Source organism: Myotis lucifugus, unplaced genomic scaffold, assembly GCF_000147115.1.
Source record: "Myotis lucifugus unplaced genomic scaffold, Myoluc2.0 scaffold_67, whole genome shotgun sequence".
NCBI classification, from domain to species: Eukaryota; Metazoa; Chordata; class Mammalia; order Chiroptera; family Vespertilionidae; genus Myotis; species Myotis lucifugus.
The window spans coordinates 4,818,027-4,840,971 of NW_005871115.1; the positions used below are offsets into that span (position 1 = coordinate 4,818,027).

General features: G+C 35.9%; 1 protein-coding gene across 2 annotated transcripts in view; it reads right to left on the reverse strand.

Annotated features, from left to right (window-relative positions):
- The window catches only part of IFT57 (intraflagellar transport 57), a 67,225-nt gene that overhangs the window by 20,529 nt on the left and 23,751 nt on the right, over window positions 1-22,945 (reverse strand). For both annotated transcript variants that reach the window (XR_002829603.1, XM_006090080.3), the window contains exon 6: window positions 12,284-12,406. Coding sequence is in view for 1 of the 2 variants with exons in the window: in XM_006090080.3 (XP_006090142.1) it covers window positions 12,284-12,406 (123 nt within the window). In the remaining variant the exon portion in view is untranslated. The remainder of the gene's footprint in view (window positions 1-12,283; window positions 12,407-22,945) is intronic.

Sequence of the window (22,945 nt, forward strand, 5' to 3'; positions counted from 1 at the left end):
CTGGTAGAAATTTTAGTAGAAATGTAGTGTACATGTTTACCAAGAGATATGTCCAAGAATTTTCAAAGCAGTATTATTTATAATAAGTCCCAAACTTTAGTTCACGTAAGTCCAGATGCAGGCTACTCTGAAAGGGCATGACCTTGGCTTAGGCAACTCTCTGCCACTGTAGGCACAGACAGCTGGAGATTGTCTATTAACTATACTCTACGGCTGGGCAGCAAGTACTTGCTTATAAGGGTATCTGGACAGTTCACATGTTTCAACCAGTGATTAAAACTATGACTGTAGCTGCAGTAATAGGGAGGTAAGGCCAAGTGCATGCTGCAGTCCAGAAGTGATCACTCTCAAGATTTCAATGTGGAATATTGTTGCTCCTGTGACATGTCTAACACCCCAGACACAGTCAATGATAAAATTCTTCGGAAATCTGATGGCAGGAAATCAGGTTAAGTGAAAGAGGCAGAGAAGATAGCTTGATAGAGGAAGTAGTGTATGTCTAAGTTCATCATAGCAAATATTTCTGAGACAGGTCCTGCTTTCTGCAAAGATATAAGTAGCATATATATTTCCCTCCTCCATGGAGAACACTCCCTTTCCTAGTAACAGAACATTATCTGTATTCCCTTTTTGCCACTTTGTACAGTTTTGCAATCTCTTCTTGTTCTATTAATTTTCAGCTTCATCACTGCACGCATTTCTACATTTGTATGTATGTGTGTGAGAGAGAAAGAGAAAAAGAGATTGTCCATTAAATTAAATAACTTTTTCATGAGATTGAATTACTTTCTTAATGAAAAATGCCCATCAGGTTGTGGGATAATTACAGATTGTAGCTTTCTGAATTTTTAAATGAGACATTTTTCTTTCATTGCCAGAAGCTTAAATACTTCTGTGGCATACACTTGTGATGTGAAAGCATGATTTTTCTTTATAAATGTTCAAAGAGCTAAACATAGGACTTAAGAAGAGTTGAGTGTGTTTGTGTGGTGTATGTTGTATGTGTGTATGTTGTATGTGTGTATTTGTTGTGGGGGAGGGGGGTAGGAATTATGATTGCTGCAAATACATGTTTCCTCAGGAAAGTTCCTGCTTTCCAGATATTCCTCTGGTTGTAGAGGAAAATAAGACAGTGTGCACAAAGTTACAAGCACAGGCTATCATAACAATCACTGGTATTCTCACACCTGCCTGTAATTGACCTGAAACTGGAGATCCATAATCTCTAAGTAAAGTACCCTGCTAGTTAAATACATTTCTAATTTACCATCTGTTACTAAAGCGTTTTCATATGTAGACCCAGACTTATTATTCATGCTTATTCCATACACACCCATTTTATATGACCACAAATCTTCTGAGTGAGGTTTTCTAGACTTTAGGAGTCACATGCCAGGGAAGAGATCTGGCCAGGCAGACAGGGAGTGAATGGGGCCTTCCTTCTGAGAATGCAGGCACAAGTCAGAATGTAACTATTTCACAGGATGGTGAGTAACCATGATGGACAGTTGGAAGTGATAATGGGGAAGGGCAGGGCATGTAATGAGAATAGAGCCACAGTTGCCTAATAATTATTCACCTTACTAACTATAAATAAGAAGTTTTCTTACAGACCCTGGGAAACTGGAGGATGAAACAAGGCTGTAAAAAGATAAGATGCCTTGATGGGTCCATTACTCAGAAAAGAAATACATTTTAAGAATAGCCCAAGGATAGGATACGCTTTGATTTGGTTGCTGTGCCAAGACCCCGACCCGCTCTGGGAGTTTTTTTCAAAAGTGCTGACCATTCTCCAATCCCAGGAATGGGCTGAGCTATCTGTAACATCATAGATTAGCCACCTTGTTATCGGACTTTGAGCTCCTGAAGGCCAGACTGCAGACTCTACCCTCCCTTTCCATGTTACACTTGCAGCTCCCAGCTGCATATAGCTACCTTCTCCCTCGTTTGTATATAAATAGCCAACTGATAAGGGGGGTCAGAGCAGATTTTTGTGGATGACCTGCTGCTCTTCCATACTACCTGCTCATATATGATTCAATCCTGTCTCTGATTAATTGGAATAGTGACAGGTAGCCTGGACCCCTTGGTTGTCCAGTTACAGAAGGAACAACCTTAACAGTTCCACTCAATTTCAAGAATCTTCTAATCAAAACTTTGATCTCACACTGATACTCAAAAAACAAAAGACTTAAATATAAAATTCATCTGCATATATGAAGAACCAAGAAACATAAGTTTTACCTTGGCATAAGTTAACAAATATAATGGGATAAAAACTATGGGAGTAAAATTTGTCCAAATATAAGGTGTCCAAATATATATGTATACACATACATTTTTGATAGTTCAGTTGATGTTTCTCTTTTCAGATTTAACCCACTGGAATTAATAATTATTCAAAGTGTGTATAATTATTTTGGGACACCCTATAAGAAATTTGTAATAAAACACAGTGATAGTGAGAACTACTCTATATCGTTGATTAAGAAAATGAATCAAGCCAATTAAAAAGTACATTTTATAAGGCAGTCCAATGATAAATGGTTTCTGCTTCAATTCATATTTTATATTAAGTAATTTAAAGGAAACTTTAAATTATACTTTGCAATAATGAAATATTTAGGCAGTGTAGAAATTTTAATTATAATCAATATGTATTAATTCACTGCTCTTAATCACAAATAGCTATTTGGGGTATATCTACTATGAGGCATTAGTAATTCACCTCTGCAGTATTTATATAGCATGCAGTCTTTATTGGTTATTTTCTTAAAATCTGCTACCACTGATGTTCTTTTAGTTAGAGCTAATAGTAATCTCTGAAGCACAAACACTTGTTCTATTTCCACTGTGATAAATGAAACCTTTCCCTGATCCAGTTGCAACATTTATCACACAAGGGTAAATAACATGGAAGGCATCATCAACTACCTTTAAACACAGAATATCCTGAATGTTCAACAAGACTGTGACAGCAGCAGCTAAAAATCCTTTCCAATTACTTAGGGATGGCTGGGTTTTTCTGCACCCATTTGCAGTATTTTTATGTGCATAATTTTTAAGCACAGTATTTTTCCCTACAACTCTGAAATCTGTCCTTGACCCACATGCTACAAAGGAAAAAGAAAAATAACAGCTGACCTTGTGAATACAACTTGAAGTCCACAAAATGACACCATATTTTAAAAATAATACAAAATCCAAAACAGTATTTTGTTTTGTATAGTCTCCTTTAAAGGAAGCTTGCTTGCATAAGTCCATCAGTGACTATTTCCCCTCATTCTCTGAGACGATGTAGCAGTTGAGTAATCATGCAGGCTGCTCTAAAAATGTATGTGTGTCTAGTTAATTTAGGCAGTTTATTTTGATAGCATTCACCTCTTTTTGATTATAGCAGGTGTTTCAAGGATAAATTTGCTGAAAATTGTATTTTGTTTAAACAACAGCAGCAGGTACATTTATGGCCTTACTATATTAAAAAGCATTTATTGCCAGGCAGCAATAGATATAATTACAAACATTTATGACAGTAATTGGAGCTATTACTCTTGCATGGAGCCTCATGGAGACCAACGTATTACCACCTGTATTTACATTTGTTACTGGTAATTGTAAAAGCTGTTATTGTTTTTTTAAATATGGTGCCTTACTGTAAAAAGTATGTCATATTTTTCAATGAGAGGTCTATTAGAAAATCTCTAAGAATGATAAATATAGTTTCTCCATTATTCATATAACAGAATCTGATTGCAATGACTTACATATATATATATATATATATATATATATATATATATATGTAATCAGATTCTGTTATATAAATAATTACATATATATATAATTTATTCCTGTATCCTAGCCCACACAATATATTATATCTTTTGCTCATGGATACAAGAATCCTATCAATAGAGCCTACTCAACAACCAGAGCACAAATCTTAAGAAATACTCTTTATGCTCAAACTGTAACAATTTATAAATCACTACGGGTCAGAAATATTAAGAAAGCTAAATTTTATTATCACTCTTCTTACACTGCATCCAAACGTAGTGATGGGAGAAGGTCAAAGCAAGTTACTCTCCAGTGTTTTAGAGTGAGAAAAATATCTTCTATTTCTTCCAGATATAGATTTGTCTACAATAGTAAAAAGAGAAAGCCTACCATTGTACATTTCTGCAGGATTTGGCTTCTAATTTGAAGAGACTTAGATCTAATACAGCAATTCCGTGGTCCCTCCAGGTTCACTCAAATGGAATTCCATTTGCTGATTAAAGAAGGCCTCGCTCCTCCCTCCTAGGTTTCAGCTCTCCAAGTGACTAGAGAGCCCAAAGGCTCAAGACTATTGCAATGATTTCTTCCTTAGCACAATGACTCTTCCCAAAAGGTTTCTTGCTGTGAATCACCCAAGGCACTACCTGTACAGTTTATTTATGTTAAAACAAAATCCAATTGCTTAGAGTTGAAATTTAAAGTTTAAGGTTCTTTTTACAACTGCACCCTGAAAAAGTCAGACATTGAAGAACAGGTAAGGATGTAAAAAAAAGCTGTTCGGTGAATCAAAGGCTTGAAATAATTAGAAACACATGCTTTGGTACTTCCAAAGCCTTAAAAAAAATCTCAATTTAAATCCCCTGTAATATAGCTAAAGATTTACATAATGACTAGAGACTTTTTGGTGAAAAGAAGGAGGTACCTAGCCAACTGTCTTTTAAAACAACAAAGCAGGAAACATTTAATTATAATTTGAAAAAAAATCTAAGTCATTAATCAAAAATTTAATTATAATATCCATAGGGCATTAAAGCATGATAGAACATTTGTTCATTACATTAAATACCTAATATTAAATCATTATACAATCTTTTAGGACTAAATACTGTATAATTGAAGAAAGAGACCTATCTAAGGTTTAGTTGAAAACTGATTTCACACTTTCTGCTCTTATTTCTGGGGAAGAGAAATAACTTATATTAATGTTTACTTGGTTTATATAATGGTAAAAACCCTGGCCTTGAAAAAATTCGTTCTCCTGATATGGTTGATTATTTTAAGAAGCCACTTTCCCTTGGTTCAATGCATGAAGTTGAGAGACTGAATATATAGTCTTGACGTGCTTAATGCCAGAGATACATTCTGAGAAATGTGTTGTTAGGGGATTTCATCATTGTGTGAACATCATAGAGTGCACTTACACAAGCCTATCTAGTATAGTCCTATTGTTCCTAGGCTATAAGCCTGCACAGCATATTACTGTACTGAATACTGTAGGCAACTGTAACACAATGGTATTTGTGCATCTAAACATTGAAAAGGTACAGTAAAAATATGATAAAAAAGATAAAAAATTATATATCTCTACAGGGCACTCACAAATGGAGCTTGCAGGACTGGAGTGAGTGGTGAGTGAGAAGGCCTAGAACATTACTGTACACTACTGTAGAATGTATGAATACTGTAAGCTTAGGTTACACTAAGTTTACAAAACAACATGGGTTAAATCAAGAGCAAGATGTATGAGGCTGCTGCTGATGTAACATAACATACTGTTTTACAGCAAATTTTATAAATACTGTACAATTAAGCTACACCACAGACAATAATGTGGTGAAGGCCTGGGAGGGGTAGGTGTGGGCTGGAGGGGGCAATGGGGAAAAAAAAACAAAGGAGACATCTGTAATATTTTGAACAATAAAGATAAAAAATAGTATTTTTCTTTATAATAAATTAACCTTAGCTTACTATAATTTTTTACTTTATAAACTTTAAAAAATTTTAACTTTCCAACTCTTGAAATAATACAGCTTAAAACAGAAACACACAGTATAGCTATACAAAATTTTTTTAAATAAAAATTCTTATTCTATAAGTTTTTTCTATTTTTTATTTTTACATTTTAAACTTTTTTGTTAAAAACTAAAACACAAAAACACACATATTAGCCTAGGCCTCCACACAAGGTCAGGATCATCAGTATCAATGTCTCCCACCTTCCCATCTTATTCTAGTGTAAGGTCTTCAGGGGCAGTAACACACATGGAGCTATCATCTCTTATGATAACAGTGCTTTTCTGGAAAACCTGAGGGACATGCCTGAGGCTCTTCTTAAGGAGATGTCACTCTTTTCAGAAATATGTCCATGGTGGTTTGCTTTTTTTCTTTCTTTTCATCATATATTTGCTTGTAAGCAAGTAATGCATCGTGAACATTCCTCTCTATTGTCAGCTACGAGGTCAGTGGGCGATAGAAAATTTTTAGCTCCATTGTAATTTTATGGGACCACCATCTTATATGAAGTTCATCATTTACTAAAACATCTTTATGAGGCACATCACTGTATACAAATGGACAACACACAACAGCCAGACCATTATTCAAAACAGAATTCTGATCCACAATCTGCAGCAACTAATCCTGGAAGCCAAAGTCTGTAGCAATCAACCCAAAATGGTCAAGACTTAATAGCTGCCAGCTTTCCCCTACCCCCATGTCCAGTGTAAAACCAATCAGACAAAGCCAAATATCCTCCCCTAACCAATCACAATGGAGGTCCTGCCTCTAGATAGCCTGCTTCCAAATTTCCAGCCATCTGAACATATCAGAAGCTTCCTCCCCCGCCCCCCCCCCGGCTCTAAATTTTCCTGTCTGCCTTTGAGTCTCTGCCAAACCCAAGTGAAGATGGCTGGCTCCCTTGCTATAGCAAGCTCTGAATAAACAGCCTTTGCTTATACTCATTTAGGTGGTCTCTATGGTCTCTATTTCCACAGTCATATAAAGGCAATTCTCATAGTAAAAAGAAAACTCAAAGAGTCAGAATAATTTTCCTCAAGAAACAGTGATTCAAAATTAATCAAATACAAAAAGTGAAATTATATATATATATATATATATATATATATATTCTCCACATTTTCTATTCCACATTTTCTATTGCCCCAGAAATAAAGGACATGTAGAATTCTTTGGCAGCTCAGTTTCAACTAGTATTATAATTCAACTTTGCAACTGTCAATGATTCACTTAAAAGTTAAAAAAATAATATTATTATAGAGTTAAAAATATTTCAATCATGTAGGAAAATATTATCCTTCAATAACTGTCATAAAATACCCTGGAGAAGAGTATTTCACATGGTTGAAAAGGTAACAGCAGCTACAACATACAGGCAACTCTGACTGTAAACTCTTGCAGTGATGAGTAATTACACGAGATTTCTAAATCTAATTTTATTTTAATCTTCATTTCTGCTTCCTGCTCTCCATGTTTTACCTTTCAAGTGGACTTCTACCTTCAACAACCACTTTTTTCTCTAAAGAGACACATCGGCAGATTCCATTTCTTGCCTTTGGTATGTGTTCTCAGATCTTATGGTTAGAATATGCTTGCCCATATTCTAACCATGACTCTACCCTGTCATTCCTGTACCCAGACCCTGGACCTCCTGTTCTGATGCCAACCCATCTCTGCCACCTGGTACTCAGTTGGAGATTAATAGTAACCTTTCAGCACTATAGACAACATCTAAAATTATGGTTTATAATTTTTAAGGATGTGTGGAAATGCCCATGATGTTACATCATGTCACAAAAAGAGGTATAATTTCAACTATATAGATAAAAGCACACAGAAATAGTGGTTAAAATATTTTAAGTAAGTCTTCTGGCATCATTCTAAGTCCTTTAGGTATGTTAATTCCTTTAATCCTTTTAATAACTCTTTGAGGTAGGTTTTATAATGAACTCCACTTTATAGATTAGGAAACTGAGGCACAGAGTGGTTGAATCCAACAGTTAATAAGAATTAGAGCCAGAATTTGTACTCAAACAAGCTGGACTCAGAATTTGTGCTTTTAACCAGTATGTTATATTGCTACTAACCAAATAGGGAAGAGCCTGGATTGTAGGTTCGAGTACCAAAAGCAAATTACTTCTCTGTGTTTCAGTGTCTTTATCTTTAGTAGAAGGTATCTGCATCTCAAAGGGCAGTGGAAAGGATTAAATGAGCTAATGTATGTGAAGTGCTAAGAAGAGCACTTGGCACACAGTGACCACTCAGTAAATGTCAGTTATTACTATTATTATCATCATATTACATGGACTTTTAGACCTAGAAAGAACTAGGAAGATTGACCAAAGTGATATTAATATGAATCTGATTATATCTACATGTAAGAATATAAGGCTGATATTTATAAATATTCCCTTAAGGGATGGAAACAAAATTTCTGGAAGAAATTTTGTAAATTCTTCCTGAATACTGATATAGGCACTGAATATAAGAGGGCAATGATAGAAAGCAATATTATCGTAACAATATTGTAACATAACAATAATTAACATTTATTAGGTATTAGCTATTTGTCAGACATTGTTCTTGGTAATCTACAACAACTCTGTGAGGTAAGTAATATAATTAGTCCCATTTTATACATGGGGAAAGGAGAACAGAGAGGTATGATAGCTTTCCCTAGGTCATGCAACTAGTAAGTGATGAAATATAAATTCTGGGTGCCAAGAGAAAGTGTGTGAGATAGGCTACATCTTTTCTGGGTCTTTATGGCTACCACATTTCCGCTAAGTTTCTAAAACTTTGGCTGAATAAATTAGAAATTGATAGTTGGACTAAATGTGTAATTGCTACCTTCTAATTCACAGCATGCTGACTGGCCCCTCTTCCTTTGAAATAAGCTTTCATATTATTTTTATAATTAAAAACAAAAGTATATTTTAAAAAACTTTAATATGTTTTTATTGGTTTCAGAGAGGGGAAGGGTGAAGGAGAGACCAATAGAAACATCAATGATGAGATAGAATCATTGATCAGCTGCTTCCTGCACACCCCCTATAGGAAATTGAGCTTGCAACTCAGGCATGTGCCCTGACTAGGAACCTAACCACGATCTCCGGGCACAAAAATGTATTTTAAAAAGACTCAGAGATTAAAATAATTCTTGACTAGTTACAGATTTAAATCTAGTCTGATAATAATCACAGATGTTTGCTCTTAGTTTCAAATTCCACCAGAGTAGTTATGTAACACTTGTGAGCACTATTCGGTCTAGCAAAGAACAATAGAAAAGGTAAATAAAAACACAGTAGAAAAGGGTAAGAGAAATAAACAGCAAAAAATAAGGAAGGAAAGAACAAAAGTACAAGATACAGGATCACAGTGTAGCAACAATTCTGGTAGATGATTTTATTAAGTGGTACCAACATCTATTCTAGTTGTCCTCAGACTGCCCTTCTAAGGCATTTATTCCTGAGCCTTACTCACTTGGAGATAACTGAGGCACTAACTAGAATGGAGTGACTAGGATTTGGCTAAATTTATTGACTCTCACAAAAACTTCTTACTGTATCTTTAGCCACATTATTCCTAGTTGGGGCAGATCTGAGTTGGTCCCTGAGTGTATAATTACTCTAGAAGTAATCACCAGGAGTATTCCCTATAAGCAACTCTAAAAAGGGAACTACTAATATAGTCCATTCAAGCTAGCATATGACAAAAGTCTTTTATCTCCATTTCGGAACACTATTTGTATTTTTGGCAGCATATTTATTTTCCTAATTGCAATTTGTTTAAGCTAATATTAAAATTTGTTTATATTCTTTGAGAACTGGCAACAGTAAGAAGTGGTGCCAGAAACAGGGACAATCTGGTCTACAATAAAAACCTTACTGCAACCTCATGGAGAATATACAAAATAAAATATTGGTATATCATAGGATCGCATCAAATCGTACATAGTATAATATGCAAAAAACAAAACAAACAAACACCCCCCCCCCGACACACACACACACAAAAACCCCACAGAAAAGGAGATTTGCTTTTCCGCAGTTCTCTGCTAGGAATCATATAAGGAATAAACTGAACTTGAGAGAGAAAAAAGCAAAACAAACATTTGATTTAGTCCCAAATAAATATGGGATTTATTTACTACTAACATGAGGTCATTTAAAATAAATTTATAATGGATTTAAATAATGAAGGCCCTTTATTACTTATCTCTGACATATCTATGCTCCTTCAAAATTAATCTAACAGTGATTAGTAAAACATATTGATCTGAAAATAATTTCTTTTTCCCCTCAAACACAAAATTGAAATCTCTGTATGTCCCAAAACAGCCTGTTTTGAGTGAAAGGTTATTGTTTTGGCCAAAATAAAGGAGAGAGTTTGGTTTTGGTAGAGTGAAGAGTTGAGGAAGAATGGGATATACCATGATGCTGAGGTCAACCTCTGAAGAATGAGGGTAATGACTCCGTGAGAAACCTCATATGTAAGTAGATTATTTTTATTTCTGAGACATAAAAAACATTTCTCTATTCAGTAGTACCTTATTTTCTCAATTCAATGTAAAATTTTATTTTTCTTAAGGAAGCTGAATAAAAAATTGACCCTAAAACTATAGTTCCCATTTGCTACATCTGAAATACTTAGCAAAAATAAGTTTGTGAAATACCAGACACAAAGATCAAATTATCTGGAGAATTCTGAAAAAGCAATACTATATGACTTTAGATCAGTATGTTTTACCACAAAAATTCAAAGTGATATTCACATATTCTAAAAAATACCCAAAACTTTATCTGACATTTTGGAATGTTGCCTATAAAGTCTGATTGTATAATTAATTTGGTACCATATGTCCTCATAAGATTAAGGCTGGTAACATGTGGCATGAGACTAAGAGTCCAACTTTCAACTGGTTAATTCTTCCCCCAAACAGAACACTGATTCTTTAATAATCCATGACTTTGATTACCATAGTACATATTGGTTTGTAACAGAATCTGACCTACACTTAGTTTTGTAAAAATGTGTGTGCTGGCAATTACACTTACACTCTTTCTTTATTCAGTTACTTCTATTATGTAGAAATCAATAACAGTGTTTACTTAAAAAACCTATTAGGCTCTAAATGAGATGTTTGATTTCAAGAGTTTACTTAGCTTGAAAGTAAACAAATTAAACTTGTTCCTTGTGGGATTAAGGTGTACTTGAGAGTTCCCAACCACACAATTATTTTAACATGTCATTCTAACTAGATCCTCAATAACAGTGGTTTTTAATTTTATGAAGAGACTTTGTTATGACAAAATGAGAGAATCAGAAATGGACTTTTTAGGTAAAAAATACATTTTTGCAAATTATAACTTTCAGCAGAGATCTAATCAGTGAAGAAATTCTTATTAATGTGTATTATAGGTAAGAGATATATAAAAAATTAATTCACCCCCAATGCAGTCAAATAATACCTGTCTTCCATAATGATTGAATAAATATAGGGTAAACAGGCTATGAGACTTGCCCACTTATTTTAGATAAAGTTTTTGTTCCACAGCTGTTCACAGTCTAGTTATACCTCTGCCATCCATCCTTATCCTGTTCTAAGACTGCTCTAGTATTCCAGTCTACTTTTTACTTTCTCTAGGATACAGTTCCACAAGCCCAAATCCAGTTGGTCTAAGAATGAATTAACTTCCAGGGCACCCTGAAAACTGCAATCTTTGTAGGTTTCTACTTTGGGGGCAGACACAGGACCTCATTTTCAGAGTGACACCCTTCCCTAGAATCTTACCGCATAATGCTGGGACTCCTCTCCAGCCTCCAAGGATGAAAATTCTTTCATTTCATTACCTAGATGTCTCTCTAGCCCCTTTTGTAAAGATTACTGTACTATAGTACAACTGAGAATAGAATTGTCTAGTCAGCTATTAGCTTGCTCTGAAGTTGTTACTTATAAATTGTAGGTAAAAAAGGAAGCAGAAACTTCATTAAATGGGCCAGTCCATCTGGCTTAATACCCATATCTTACTAGTATTGCATATAATTTTTCGATTATTTCAATTTTTAACTTATAATCACATATAATTAATAGAAAATGTAAGGCAGCTTCTAGGATGTCTTCTATTTTGTCTTTCAACAGAGTTCTTAATGATCTTCTAACTCTATTCAGTTGGTATATAGTCATGAAATCTCAATTTCATTCACTATTCACATAAATAAAATTGGATTGCAAAAAAACATATATCAAAATATATTGAGAAAATAACTTTCAATCCCAGGGAAACATGATGTTTTCCAAATCATTTTAAAGACCTATTACATTATTTTTTATTCATTCAATGACAATTTATTAAATCTTTAATAAGACAAAACACTGGAAACTGAACCCTAACACCCTTCTTAAATCTCTGTTAGTATGGGAGTACACTTGACCCTGAAATTGCCTTATAAAATTCTATTTGAACAAAATGTGTTCTCTCTTCTATACCTTATTGTCGGTCCTAATCGTGACTTTCAGTTGTGGTAGTACACGTTCCACTTCTAGACTCCATTCTGCAGCATCTGTTGTAGATTCTAAAATATCTTCTTGTTTGGCAGACTCGTTCAAATCCTAAGAAAAGAAAGATATCACAAGATTGAGAGTTTATAAAAAGAAGTGGTAAAATTTTGAGGCATTTTAGCAGAACTACACAATTTATATCAAGCATGGTAGTGTTAAAATTACAGTGACGGAAGAAATTCTTTTCTGTCCTAATCTATGTTGAAAGAAAATAATGCACCAACTTGGTAGAATAGCAAAATAAATATTTTTTAAAAGATGCAAATATATGATTCAATTATTTTTACAAAGGACAATGTTTTTGAGATATCAGAGTGAACTCAATGGGAAATAATTTCAAATGGACAAGCCGTGCAGGTATGTTAATTGGTAACAGTAGAGGAGATACAAACACATTTGGTAAGAAAACATTGTCTTACTGACAATACAACACCAAATCTGAAAGACAAAAAAGATAAGGTCCCAGAGGCAAAGGGCTTATCATTTATAGACTTTGGATTCAGAATTAAAGTAATATTCTGGTTAGGCCAAACTATAATGTAGCTTACAAATGCGATTTAATACAGACCTATTTGACTCAAATAGGGTGGGGCCATATTTCTGCACTTGGTTTCTGCTGCTGAGTAAGAAAATAAATTCATGCCTGTTTTTGAATAAAAAAGAAAATCATTCTCCCCCCTTCCCTATTTTCTCAGCCCTTCAAATTTCAGCACCTAGTGTGTAGAAATCTGAAAAAGTAAAAAATATATAAGTTAATGATTTAAAGATAAAGCCTAATGCATTAGTTTTGGTAGCAAGTTTTCCATTTAAGCTTCCTTGATAAATTACAAGAAAATGTAAGGAAAAATATGAAAACCTATTAATATAGAAGAAAAGAAACCCAAGCGACGTAAGCAGCCAAATACAGTGTATAAAACTTACATAGATTCTAATTTGAACAAGCAATCTGTAAAAAGACGTTGTTGAGACAATCAGGGAAATTTTAATGTGGAAGAATATTAGACAATATTAAGGAACTATTAATTTTATAGATATGATAATGTCATGGTGGTTGTTTTTAAAAAGGCCTTATAAACTAGAAATAAATGCTGAAATATTCCAGGTGAATTGACAAAATGTCTGAAATTTACTTTAAAATTATGGGGCAAATAAAGGAGGGGGCGCTTTAGAGGAAGCACAATTGACAAAATGTTAGCCATTGAAACTGGGTAATGTTGCATAGGAGTTCATTATCATATGCTCTCTAATTTGGTATATGTTTGAAATATACCATAATACAAAATTTAAAAATAAAAGACTATATATACTATATCAATAACCTCATGGTGAAATTACATTCCCAATGTTAATTTATGTCACTAATACACTTCTCAAATGAAAGCTCATTAGACAAATCTTTCTAATCTAGTCTAAAACTAAGTCCAAGAATAAACTTATATTGGAATTTGTATTTTAGTGGGAGCCTGAGGGGCTTTGAACTCATTCCCAATTGAGTGTCCAGGGCACTGCTGACACAAGAAAGCCTCTCTCTTCTACCTCCTAGCTCAGATTAGCAGGTTCTAAATAGACTCAGAGCCTTCAAAGGGACATATATTACTTTTAGTTCAAAAATTCAGGGAGCTTACAGTTCTAACCACACAATTAAAAGATGGATAACTAATATATGCTTTTACATTTTACAATATGTGGTCTGAATTCATTGTTATTCTATTTAAACATCCAGAAGAATAATAAATAGAAGATTTAAGAAAAGTAGAATGTGGAAACTCTAAATAAAAAATGTTCAATATTCTATTGTACACATTTCAGTGCTCCTTTAAATACAGAAACATTGTATTATTTTGAGTACTTATTAGAATGCTATGTGTGTCTCTATATGAATTGAATCCAGGGTAGCATAAGAGCACCACAGCTGGGAAGGGGTGGCAGTATTCACTAAGTGGACATGTGTGAAGTTATATGAGAATATAGTGACGGCAGAAGAAGAGATGCTGGGTCTCCCAGTTGAAACGTAAAGACATGGCGAAAGGTCTTAGTCATGTAACTCCACATTGACACTATTGAGCATGCACATATTTTGAGGAGCCAGGTAATTGCAACTTAATGGCACATCCTACTACTTGTTCCCGGCTCTAGGAAGCCGAATTTTCAGAATCCTTTCCAGTAAGTAATCTCCTCTTTTCCCAGGTAATATTAATGGGATGATTAAGCATCTAAAGAAATACTATGTTCTCTGTGTGTGTATAGCAAACAGGGTAGATTTATGGGGATAGGGGTGGGAGGATGTATGCACTGCTAGAGGTATGTAAGTCTGACATTTGGTGCAGGTGTGTGGTATATATACGTTTGCTCCTGCCAGGATTATGGACCCCCATATCTCAATCCAACAGAGCCAGGCTAAGCCAAAGGGCCATATCCTCTGAGCAGCAGGTTCGTATGATTCTTAACAGAATGTAGATATTCTAGGCCAGGGGTCCTCAAACTACGACCCGTGGGCCACATGCAAATACAAATATTGTATTTGTTCCCGTTTTGTTTTTTTACTTCAGAATAAGATATGTGCAGTGTGCATAGGAATTTGTTCATAGTTTTTTTTTTAAACTATAGTCCGGCCCTCCAACGGTCTGAGGGACAGTGAACTGGCCCCCTGTTTAAAAAGTTTGAGGACCCCTGTTGTAGGCACTGATTTAAAAATACGTTTTATCTGCCCTGGCTGGTGTGGCTCAGTTGGTTGGGCATTGTCCCATGCACTGAAAGGTTGTTGGTTCAATTCCCAGACTGGGTACATGCCCAGGTTTTAGGCTTGATCCCCAGTAAGGGGTGTACAGGGGCAGCCAATCTACAGTATGTTCTGCTCTCATATTGATGTTTCTCTCTCTCCCTCTTCCTTCTTCTCTAAAAAATTGATTGCAGGTCTTAAAAAAAAAAAACAGAAAAGAAAAAATAGGTTTGATGTATGGAGCCACTCTTTGGGTAAATTGAAGTTGTTTATTACTGATTAAATCCCCTGAGCCAATGCTTCCAACCCCATGCCTTCATTCCCACCTCTCCTTCTTTCATTCCTTACAGGAAGGTGAAGTCCAGAATCCCCAAACTAGGCCAGAGAGGGTACCCATCCACATTCTCACTTTCTTCAGGACTGAACATAGAATTGTTCAAGTTGGCATAACATACTCAAAAATTTTACTCAAGGAAGGGCACATTTCCCTAATTTTCACAAATGCAAATGGGTTAGCAGTGACCCTGTATGAATCTGACTCATAATCTAAGAGTAGGATACATGAAGACCAAACACTCCATTAAGATATCCCTGTGTATAAGTTCTTTGTTTCTATATGGGGCCTTTTAGTAAGTCACATTTACCCTTTTTAGCTTATAATCTGGTCCCTTAAGCAATGATTTGCTACCTCCTATTTCCAATGTTCTAAAATGTTTTGATGTAGCAGTTTTCTTCACTCCTAGGCCACAGTTAACACACTGAGGGAAATAGCCCAGTTACTAAGTGAAGAAAAGTCAAAAAGAGAACATTAAGCTTGATAGAGCAGCATTAACTGATTCAAACTATATAGCCTCTTTCTACTTCCATGTTACACATCTATTTCATAACCTCATTCCTCACTCAAAATTTCCTAGTGCCTGATAAGTGGATACATTAACTGAGCAAGCCCTACACACAACGTATAAATCATTTTAAAGCTATATACAATGCCTTGGTTATAATACATACTTTGGGAAAACCTTTCCTTTCCAATTGTTCCCCCATTTAACAAATGGTATTTTATGTGAAGCTATTAGTATAAGAGAAACAAACTGCTGTTTCCATTTAATCAAAATTTTATATCATCATGACACAGTCCCTCTCTGAAACAACATTAACTAAGATAAAGAATAGCTCTGGGGAAATTGCGTTTTCCAGTTAATGCTGCTGAAGAAACAATTAGAAGCTCAATAATACACAGGCTATCCAGAAGTCTCATTTATAATTAATTAATTTACCAATAAGCCATTTGTTAAGCTCCCATAACATGCAAGGTGAGAATCCAGGCACTGTGCTCAGTGTGGAAAGATAAAAGGATTTAATCCAGGCCTGCATAGAGTTTACAGCCTATTTGGAAGAGTCTGAGACTGGTTAATGGGGGTAAAAATTGGTCCTAAGAAAAAGAAACTGAAGAGAACTGACTCTAATACCACCAAAGGAAGAATTAAAGACAACAGTGTAAACCATTCCATAACAATCCTGGACTGCAATAGTGGGGCATGTTCAAGCATGCAGTGTTACTGGCCTGCTCGGAATCCTTTCCAGTAAGTAATCTCCTCTTCCCAGGTAATATTAATGGGATGATTAAGCATCTAAAGAAATACTATGTTCTCTGTGTGTGTATGCATATATAAATTAAAGTATTTCCAAAGCTTGTCTAATTATGAATACCCTACAACACTTTCCTTGATCACTGATTGAGAAACACCATGTTAGTAAAGGGAATATATATGGCTGCACGGGCGAACCCAAGAGTGAAGCTCAAGGCTCATGCATTCTTGAGAAGACATTTCCTTGGAAATGAAGATCCCAAGTTGGAAGTTACAGAGAAATCACAAGTTCAGGTGGGAGCCTGGCCAGTAGCATCTAGATCACAAGGGCCAGGATAGAAACAGAATTCACATACTTCCAGGTGAAAATGGGAGATGAAGGGAGGGCCAGAAGATCCCAGCACTAAACTAGTAGCGAAGCAAGAGCAAGTGGAGATCTTGAGTCTTCAATTACCAAGCCCATCCCTATCTCTTAGGAGGATGAGACACCACTGTCAGACTGGATACTGGATATGATTGATCCCAGACTAAATGATAACAGACAGCCACAACGTTTTGCATTCTTGTCTGTTTTTAAAGTATTCCAATAGCTTCTCTTGTTATCAAGATGCCAAGGGATCACCTTTGGATATTTCCTTGATTGCCTGGAGTAGCTCTTCCTCCTCCTAAACAGCTGTGGGTTTGGAAACCTAATATCCAGAATTGTTAGAATTTAGGTAAAGTAAGAATACAGGGGGAGAGGGCAGAAAGTGAGAGCTTGGCAATTTGGGACTCTTCACAGAAATTTTAAAAAATGAAAGTGGTTATATATACTTATTTTGGTTGCTCAGAGGCTTTTTTTTTTTTTTGCATTCTTCCTAATTTCATGCTTTGTTAAAGATAGGATAGGTGGCCAAGAAGCTAAGAAGTAAATATAGTATATATGGTATTACCATAAATTAAACAGGATTTCTCCTAAGGGTATCTAGTGTCCCTCTTTCTTTAGCATCCTATAAAATAAAGAGTTAATATGCTAATTAGACCGAACAGCAGAATGACCATCTGGACGACCTTCCAGACGAAGTGAGGGCCAGCCGAGGCTACGAGGGCCCCTTGCACAAATTTTGTGCATCGGGCCTCTAGTCTATCAATAAAAGAAAATCTAGAAAAGCCAGATAGAGGGATAAACTACAGTTCTTTCAATCAATAAGAGTGTTCCCTCAAAATCCCATGATTTTAACAAATCATAGTTAAGGCAGAGAGTGAACTCCTTTCACGTCCCTCCAAGTTAATTATTCTTCATGATTAAAGCAGCATAACTCATGAGTGTGATTCACTATTATCTTTCCAAATTAGGTTTTATATGATTTAATAACATTACTATGAAGAAAAATGTTTAATACCATGCAAAAAGTATTTTCACATTTGTTCTGAATAACTAAATTAAACCCTGGCTATGATCTATCAAAAGAAATAGATGATAGCTTCTGTCTGTGAATATATGAAGTTCATAAAGGTCTTTTAAGTTCAATTTTAAGGCTATAAAAAACTTGACTTATAATGTGAACTAATATTTGAATAAATTATGCTCCTATAAATAAAAATAAAACTCCCCAAATTCACACAAAATCAATTTAATTTTCCATTAAGAAATCTGAAATTATTTTTGAATGAGAATTTAACTACCAATATCACTTCTCTTTATCAAACACCAACCTTTGCTACTACTTTAGCTACTTTAATGTACACTCAGTGGTAAGGTGAAATCATCTCTGAATTTTCACTTTTCTCAAAACAAAACCAAAATAAAGTATCCGAAGAAGTATGTATGGAGAAACTACTATAGACATTATCTTGGTTTTGTAGATTATGCAAAATAAGTTTAATTATTTATGGCCTTAATTTCTATAAAATTTGTTTTCTTTGAAATGGCAACTTCATGGATATACCAATGCCCAAATGTCTTTGGGCTCAAGTAATATACCTTCTGAAAGGGACATGAAAGTCCAACTAACTGTCAAGATTAAATATGTAGTCCCAAGACGCAAGGAAGAGGAAATTAAGTTGAATTGAGAATCACCACAGGATGGTGTAAATGGTAGGAGGATGGGTTCCATCTCTGCTTAAATCCCACCTCCATCACTTATTAGCTATTAGTCAAGTTATTTAACCTTTCTAAATCTCAGGGTTCTTGTCTGTAAAATGGCGATGATACTAGTACCCTCCTCACTGGAAGGGTTGATGTGTTAATTAAGATAGATGATGCATGTAAAAGGCTTGCACAGTACCTAATACATAGCATACCCCCAATATATTAAAGCAGTTATTCTTATTAGTTATATGCCAAGCATGGTACTTACTTTCACATATGGGTAAGGTGGCCAATAATAACACCATGAATCAGGGGAGTCATTCCCATTTTTGCAAATGAGTAAAGTGAGGTAAAGAGCAGTTAGGGAATTTCCCAATGTCACATCATTAGTGTCAGGGAGTAGGCTATGTTACCACAGAGCACAGATGCTGAAACATCTTCTATATGCCTATCAATCCTTTGCCATATAGGTTACAACTATGTTCCCCTGGTTTATCTCTAATCATTTATTTTATGGTGTTCCCCACCCCAACACAACCCTCTATATATAAGGTTTTAATTTTTATGTAATTCAGATTTACCAGTTTTCTTTCATGGTTTTTGGTTTTCTTGCCATGCTTCATCATGCCCATTTCAACTCATGAATATAACACTTGTCACTCATGTTTTTGTTTTTGTTCATCATTTTTTAATTTGTTGATCTATGGGGGTTTATTTGTGTGTAAGATATGAGGGAAGAGTCCACCTTTTTCCCCAAATTGATAGCTTGTTATCCTACAACCATTTAATGGAATAGTTTAGTTTTCCACAATGATTTGCATTGTTTCATGTATTAATATCACTGCACATTTGGATTATTTTATGGACTCTGCACTATTTCATTAATCTATTTCTGTGTATAATGTTTTTTTCAGACTTAGAAAAAAAGTACATGAATAGAACAAAAAAATTCCCATATATCCTTCATCAGATTCACCAAATAGTAGCATCTTACATAATCTCAGAGCAATTATGCATAAAGGGACATAATGTTCATATCTGGATGCTGAGATTTGTGGAAATTTTCACATTTTTCTTTGTACTTTTTTTTTCAATAAGAGCAGGTAAAATTATAAGTTTGATCAACCAAAAATTAGAGGACACAGGTGGTAAATGCTGTAAGTATTTGAGTAAGAGACAGAAGTGTATTGTAATGGCAACATGAGGTTTCAGTGTAACCTCACAAAGATGTATGGAATGATAGGTAGAAAAGAGACAAGCCAAGTGTTTATAGTCAAGAAAAGCATCATAAGCCAAAATAGGTATAAACATGGCTTGTGAAGATCACAATGAGAAGAGAGACTAGGGGCTTAGAAAGGTAAATATTGCAGAGCAAAAAAGTTGAATATATTATGAAAAACCTTAGAAGCAAGGCTCAGGAATGTGAACATTGTCCTCTAAGCCAGAGGGGAGGCAAAGAAGACTCATAAGGAAGGTGCAATGCCTTCTTTTGTGCAAGAGATCTTTATTTATTGCCTACTATAACCCAAGTACTGTTCTATTCTAAGGACAGGAAATAAAATGACAAAAATTCTCATAAAAAACATTCTAGTGATGTCTTATGAAGAGTTATGGGTCATAGAATTAAATGGGATTGGGGTGATAAAGTAAGATGTTACTTAAGAGGAAGAATTTGAGCTAAACCTTGAACATTTATGAGTTGGGTACAGAGATGATGTCAAGGCATCCTAATATATAAAAACCCTGGGTCCGTCACGACCGGAGGCTTGGCTAACTGTAAGTCAGTCCTGCTGACTGCTATGGCTGCAGGCGCAGTGATCAGCACTGACTGCTGAGGGGGCTGCGAATCAGGCCTGGAGAGAGGCCTGAAGAGAGAAGCAGGGTCTGATCCATAGCCTGTGTGGCAGCTGTTGATCAGCACTTGCCTCTCTCTCTCCAGGCTGGGCCAGCAGCCGCGCCTCCATTTCTCTCCAGGCCACCAGCAGCCCCGTCTTTCTGATCAGGCCCCGTTGATAGGCCCAGAGACGCTGACTGGCATAGAAAATGACCAATCAGAACCATATCTGGGTCAACTGTGAGGAGCCAATGGCTGCCTAGGAGGTGGAGCTTTTGATGCTGACTGGCATAGAAACCAACCAATCAAAACCAATTTGGCCGGCAGAGGAGGGCAGTTGGGGGCTAGATCTGGCCAGCAGGGGAGAGAAGTTGGGGGCAAGGGAGAGCAGGATCAGGCTGGCAGGGGAGGGCAGTTAGGGGCAATCAGGCAGGCAGGCAGGTGAGCGGTTAGGAACCAGCGGTCCCAGATTGCAAAAGGGATGTCCAATGGCCGGATGTTAAACCAGCCGTTGGACATCCCCCAAGGGGTCTCCGATTGGAGAGGGTGCAGGCTGGGCTGAGGGAACCCCCTTCTCTGTGCACAGATTTCGTGCACCAGGCTATTAGTTTTATATAAGAGATAAAAAAGGAAGGATAAGATGGGATGGATGGGAAGAGATGTGTTCATGAGGTGTTTGGAAACCTATGAGAGGATCTGTTTACCTGGAATACAATTATTCCAGTGGAAAAAAATAAGGTTGGCTATGTGGACAGTTATTCAATTGCAAAGGATCTTGAAAGCCACACCCCAAATATATTGTTTTATAATCTATACTAGAAGCCCGTTGCACGAAGATTCGCGCAATAGGCCTTCCTTCCCCTGGCTGCCGGCACCAGTTTTCCTCCGGCACCCGGGACCCAGGTCTTTGGTCTGGCCACAGCAGAGAAGCCAAGCCTCTTCAGTCTTCAGTCTTCACTCCAGCCAGAGTCTTCAGTCTTCCCTCCGAGCTTGAGTATGCAGATTAACCGCCATCTTTGTTGGGTTAATTTGCATAGTCACTCTGATTGGCTGGTGGGCATAGCGGAGTGACACCAATTTGCATGTTTCTCTTTTATTAGTGTAGATAAATGAACCTGTAGGCATTGAAAACTATCAGAAGTTAATGAAGTCAGAATGCCTTGATAAAAGTCATGTTTTGGTAAGACAGAGGAGTATGGTTAAATATATTTTCAATAAGGGGGTGGGGTGGGAGGGTAGGATTAAAGGATAAAGACTAAAGACCATTTGAGACATTACTATTACACAATTCAGAGAGGAAGAGGACCTGACTTTGAAAGATAGCTGAAGGAATGGATATGAGAGAAATTTCAAAGGCAGCATCCATAGGTCTTAATGGCTACAACTCCTAGATGAAAATGAATCATGAGTCACACATTCAAAGCACTAACACTGGTAGGGGTGAGTGGTGATGGGTGTGTGTGGGTTTAAAGATTATAGGTTTATAAAGGACTGGAAAAAACAACAACCATATTCTGGGTGCCCATATAAAATGTTGAGTTACATAATAAATATCTGCTATTAGTGTTGATTTTGGAAATATAACCTATCTATTCATAAAGTGACAACTCTCAAATAACTGCTGGGGAAAATCATTATATCACTTTTCTTCAAATTCCCCTTATTTATTTCTGTAAGGGAGACCTTATGTGACAGCAGATTTAGTCTAGTGGGCCTTCAATAATAATCCATGTCACAGATTATGAAAATAAAATCACGACATCACCAGAGCTTCCTAATTTACATCAAAATCAAATTTCTTGGTAACTCACATCTTATGTAAGCTTCTAACACAAAAATAGTCATGGCAATCTAGAAACTGATTAGTATTGAGAGACTGGGGCTTTTTTATTCTTCTATAGCAATAAGAACGTCAGTAATTAATCCCAATCTCCAGGAAAGGTGAAAAGTTACACAAAATAAGAAATGCATCAAGGATAAAATCTATGCCAGCCCCATAGTAGGGGCTGTCCACAAGTTATTATGGTAATCTCTAAACAACTCTGGGAAGAACCGTGTCCCCATTTAACAGATAGAAAACAGAATCAGAGAGGTTAATTTACTCTAGTCATGTGACTAGAGTTATGCAGCCAGGATTTCATCTGTGACTACTATTTCAGCCATAGAATCTACAAACCTTGAAGTTATGGACATTTATTTGGAAGGTACCTTGAAAAGTCCTTGCCCTACTTCTTGATAGACTCGCAATAAAACCAGGATGAAAATAAGGATCTTTCTTATTTCAAGTGTAGGTTTAAAAATGACACTAAAGATCAAGCAAAACTCTCTTTTACACCCAGTAAGAGCTGCTGTTTGAGCCTCCTCTGAGCAGTGAGTA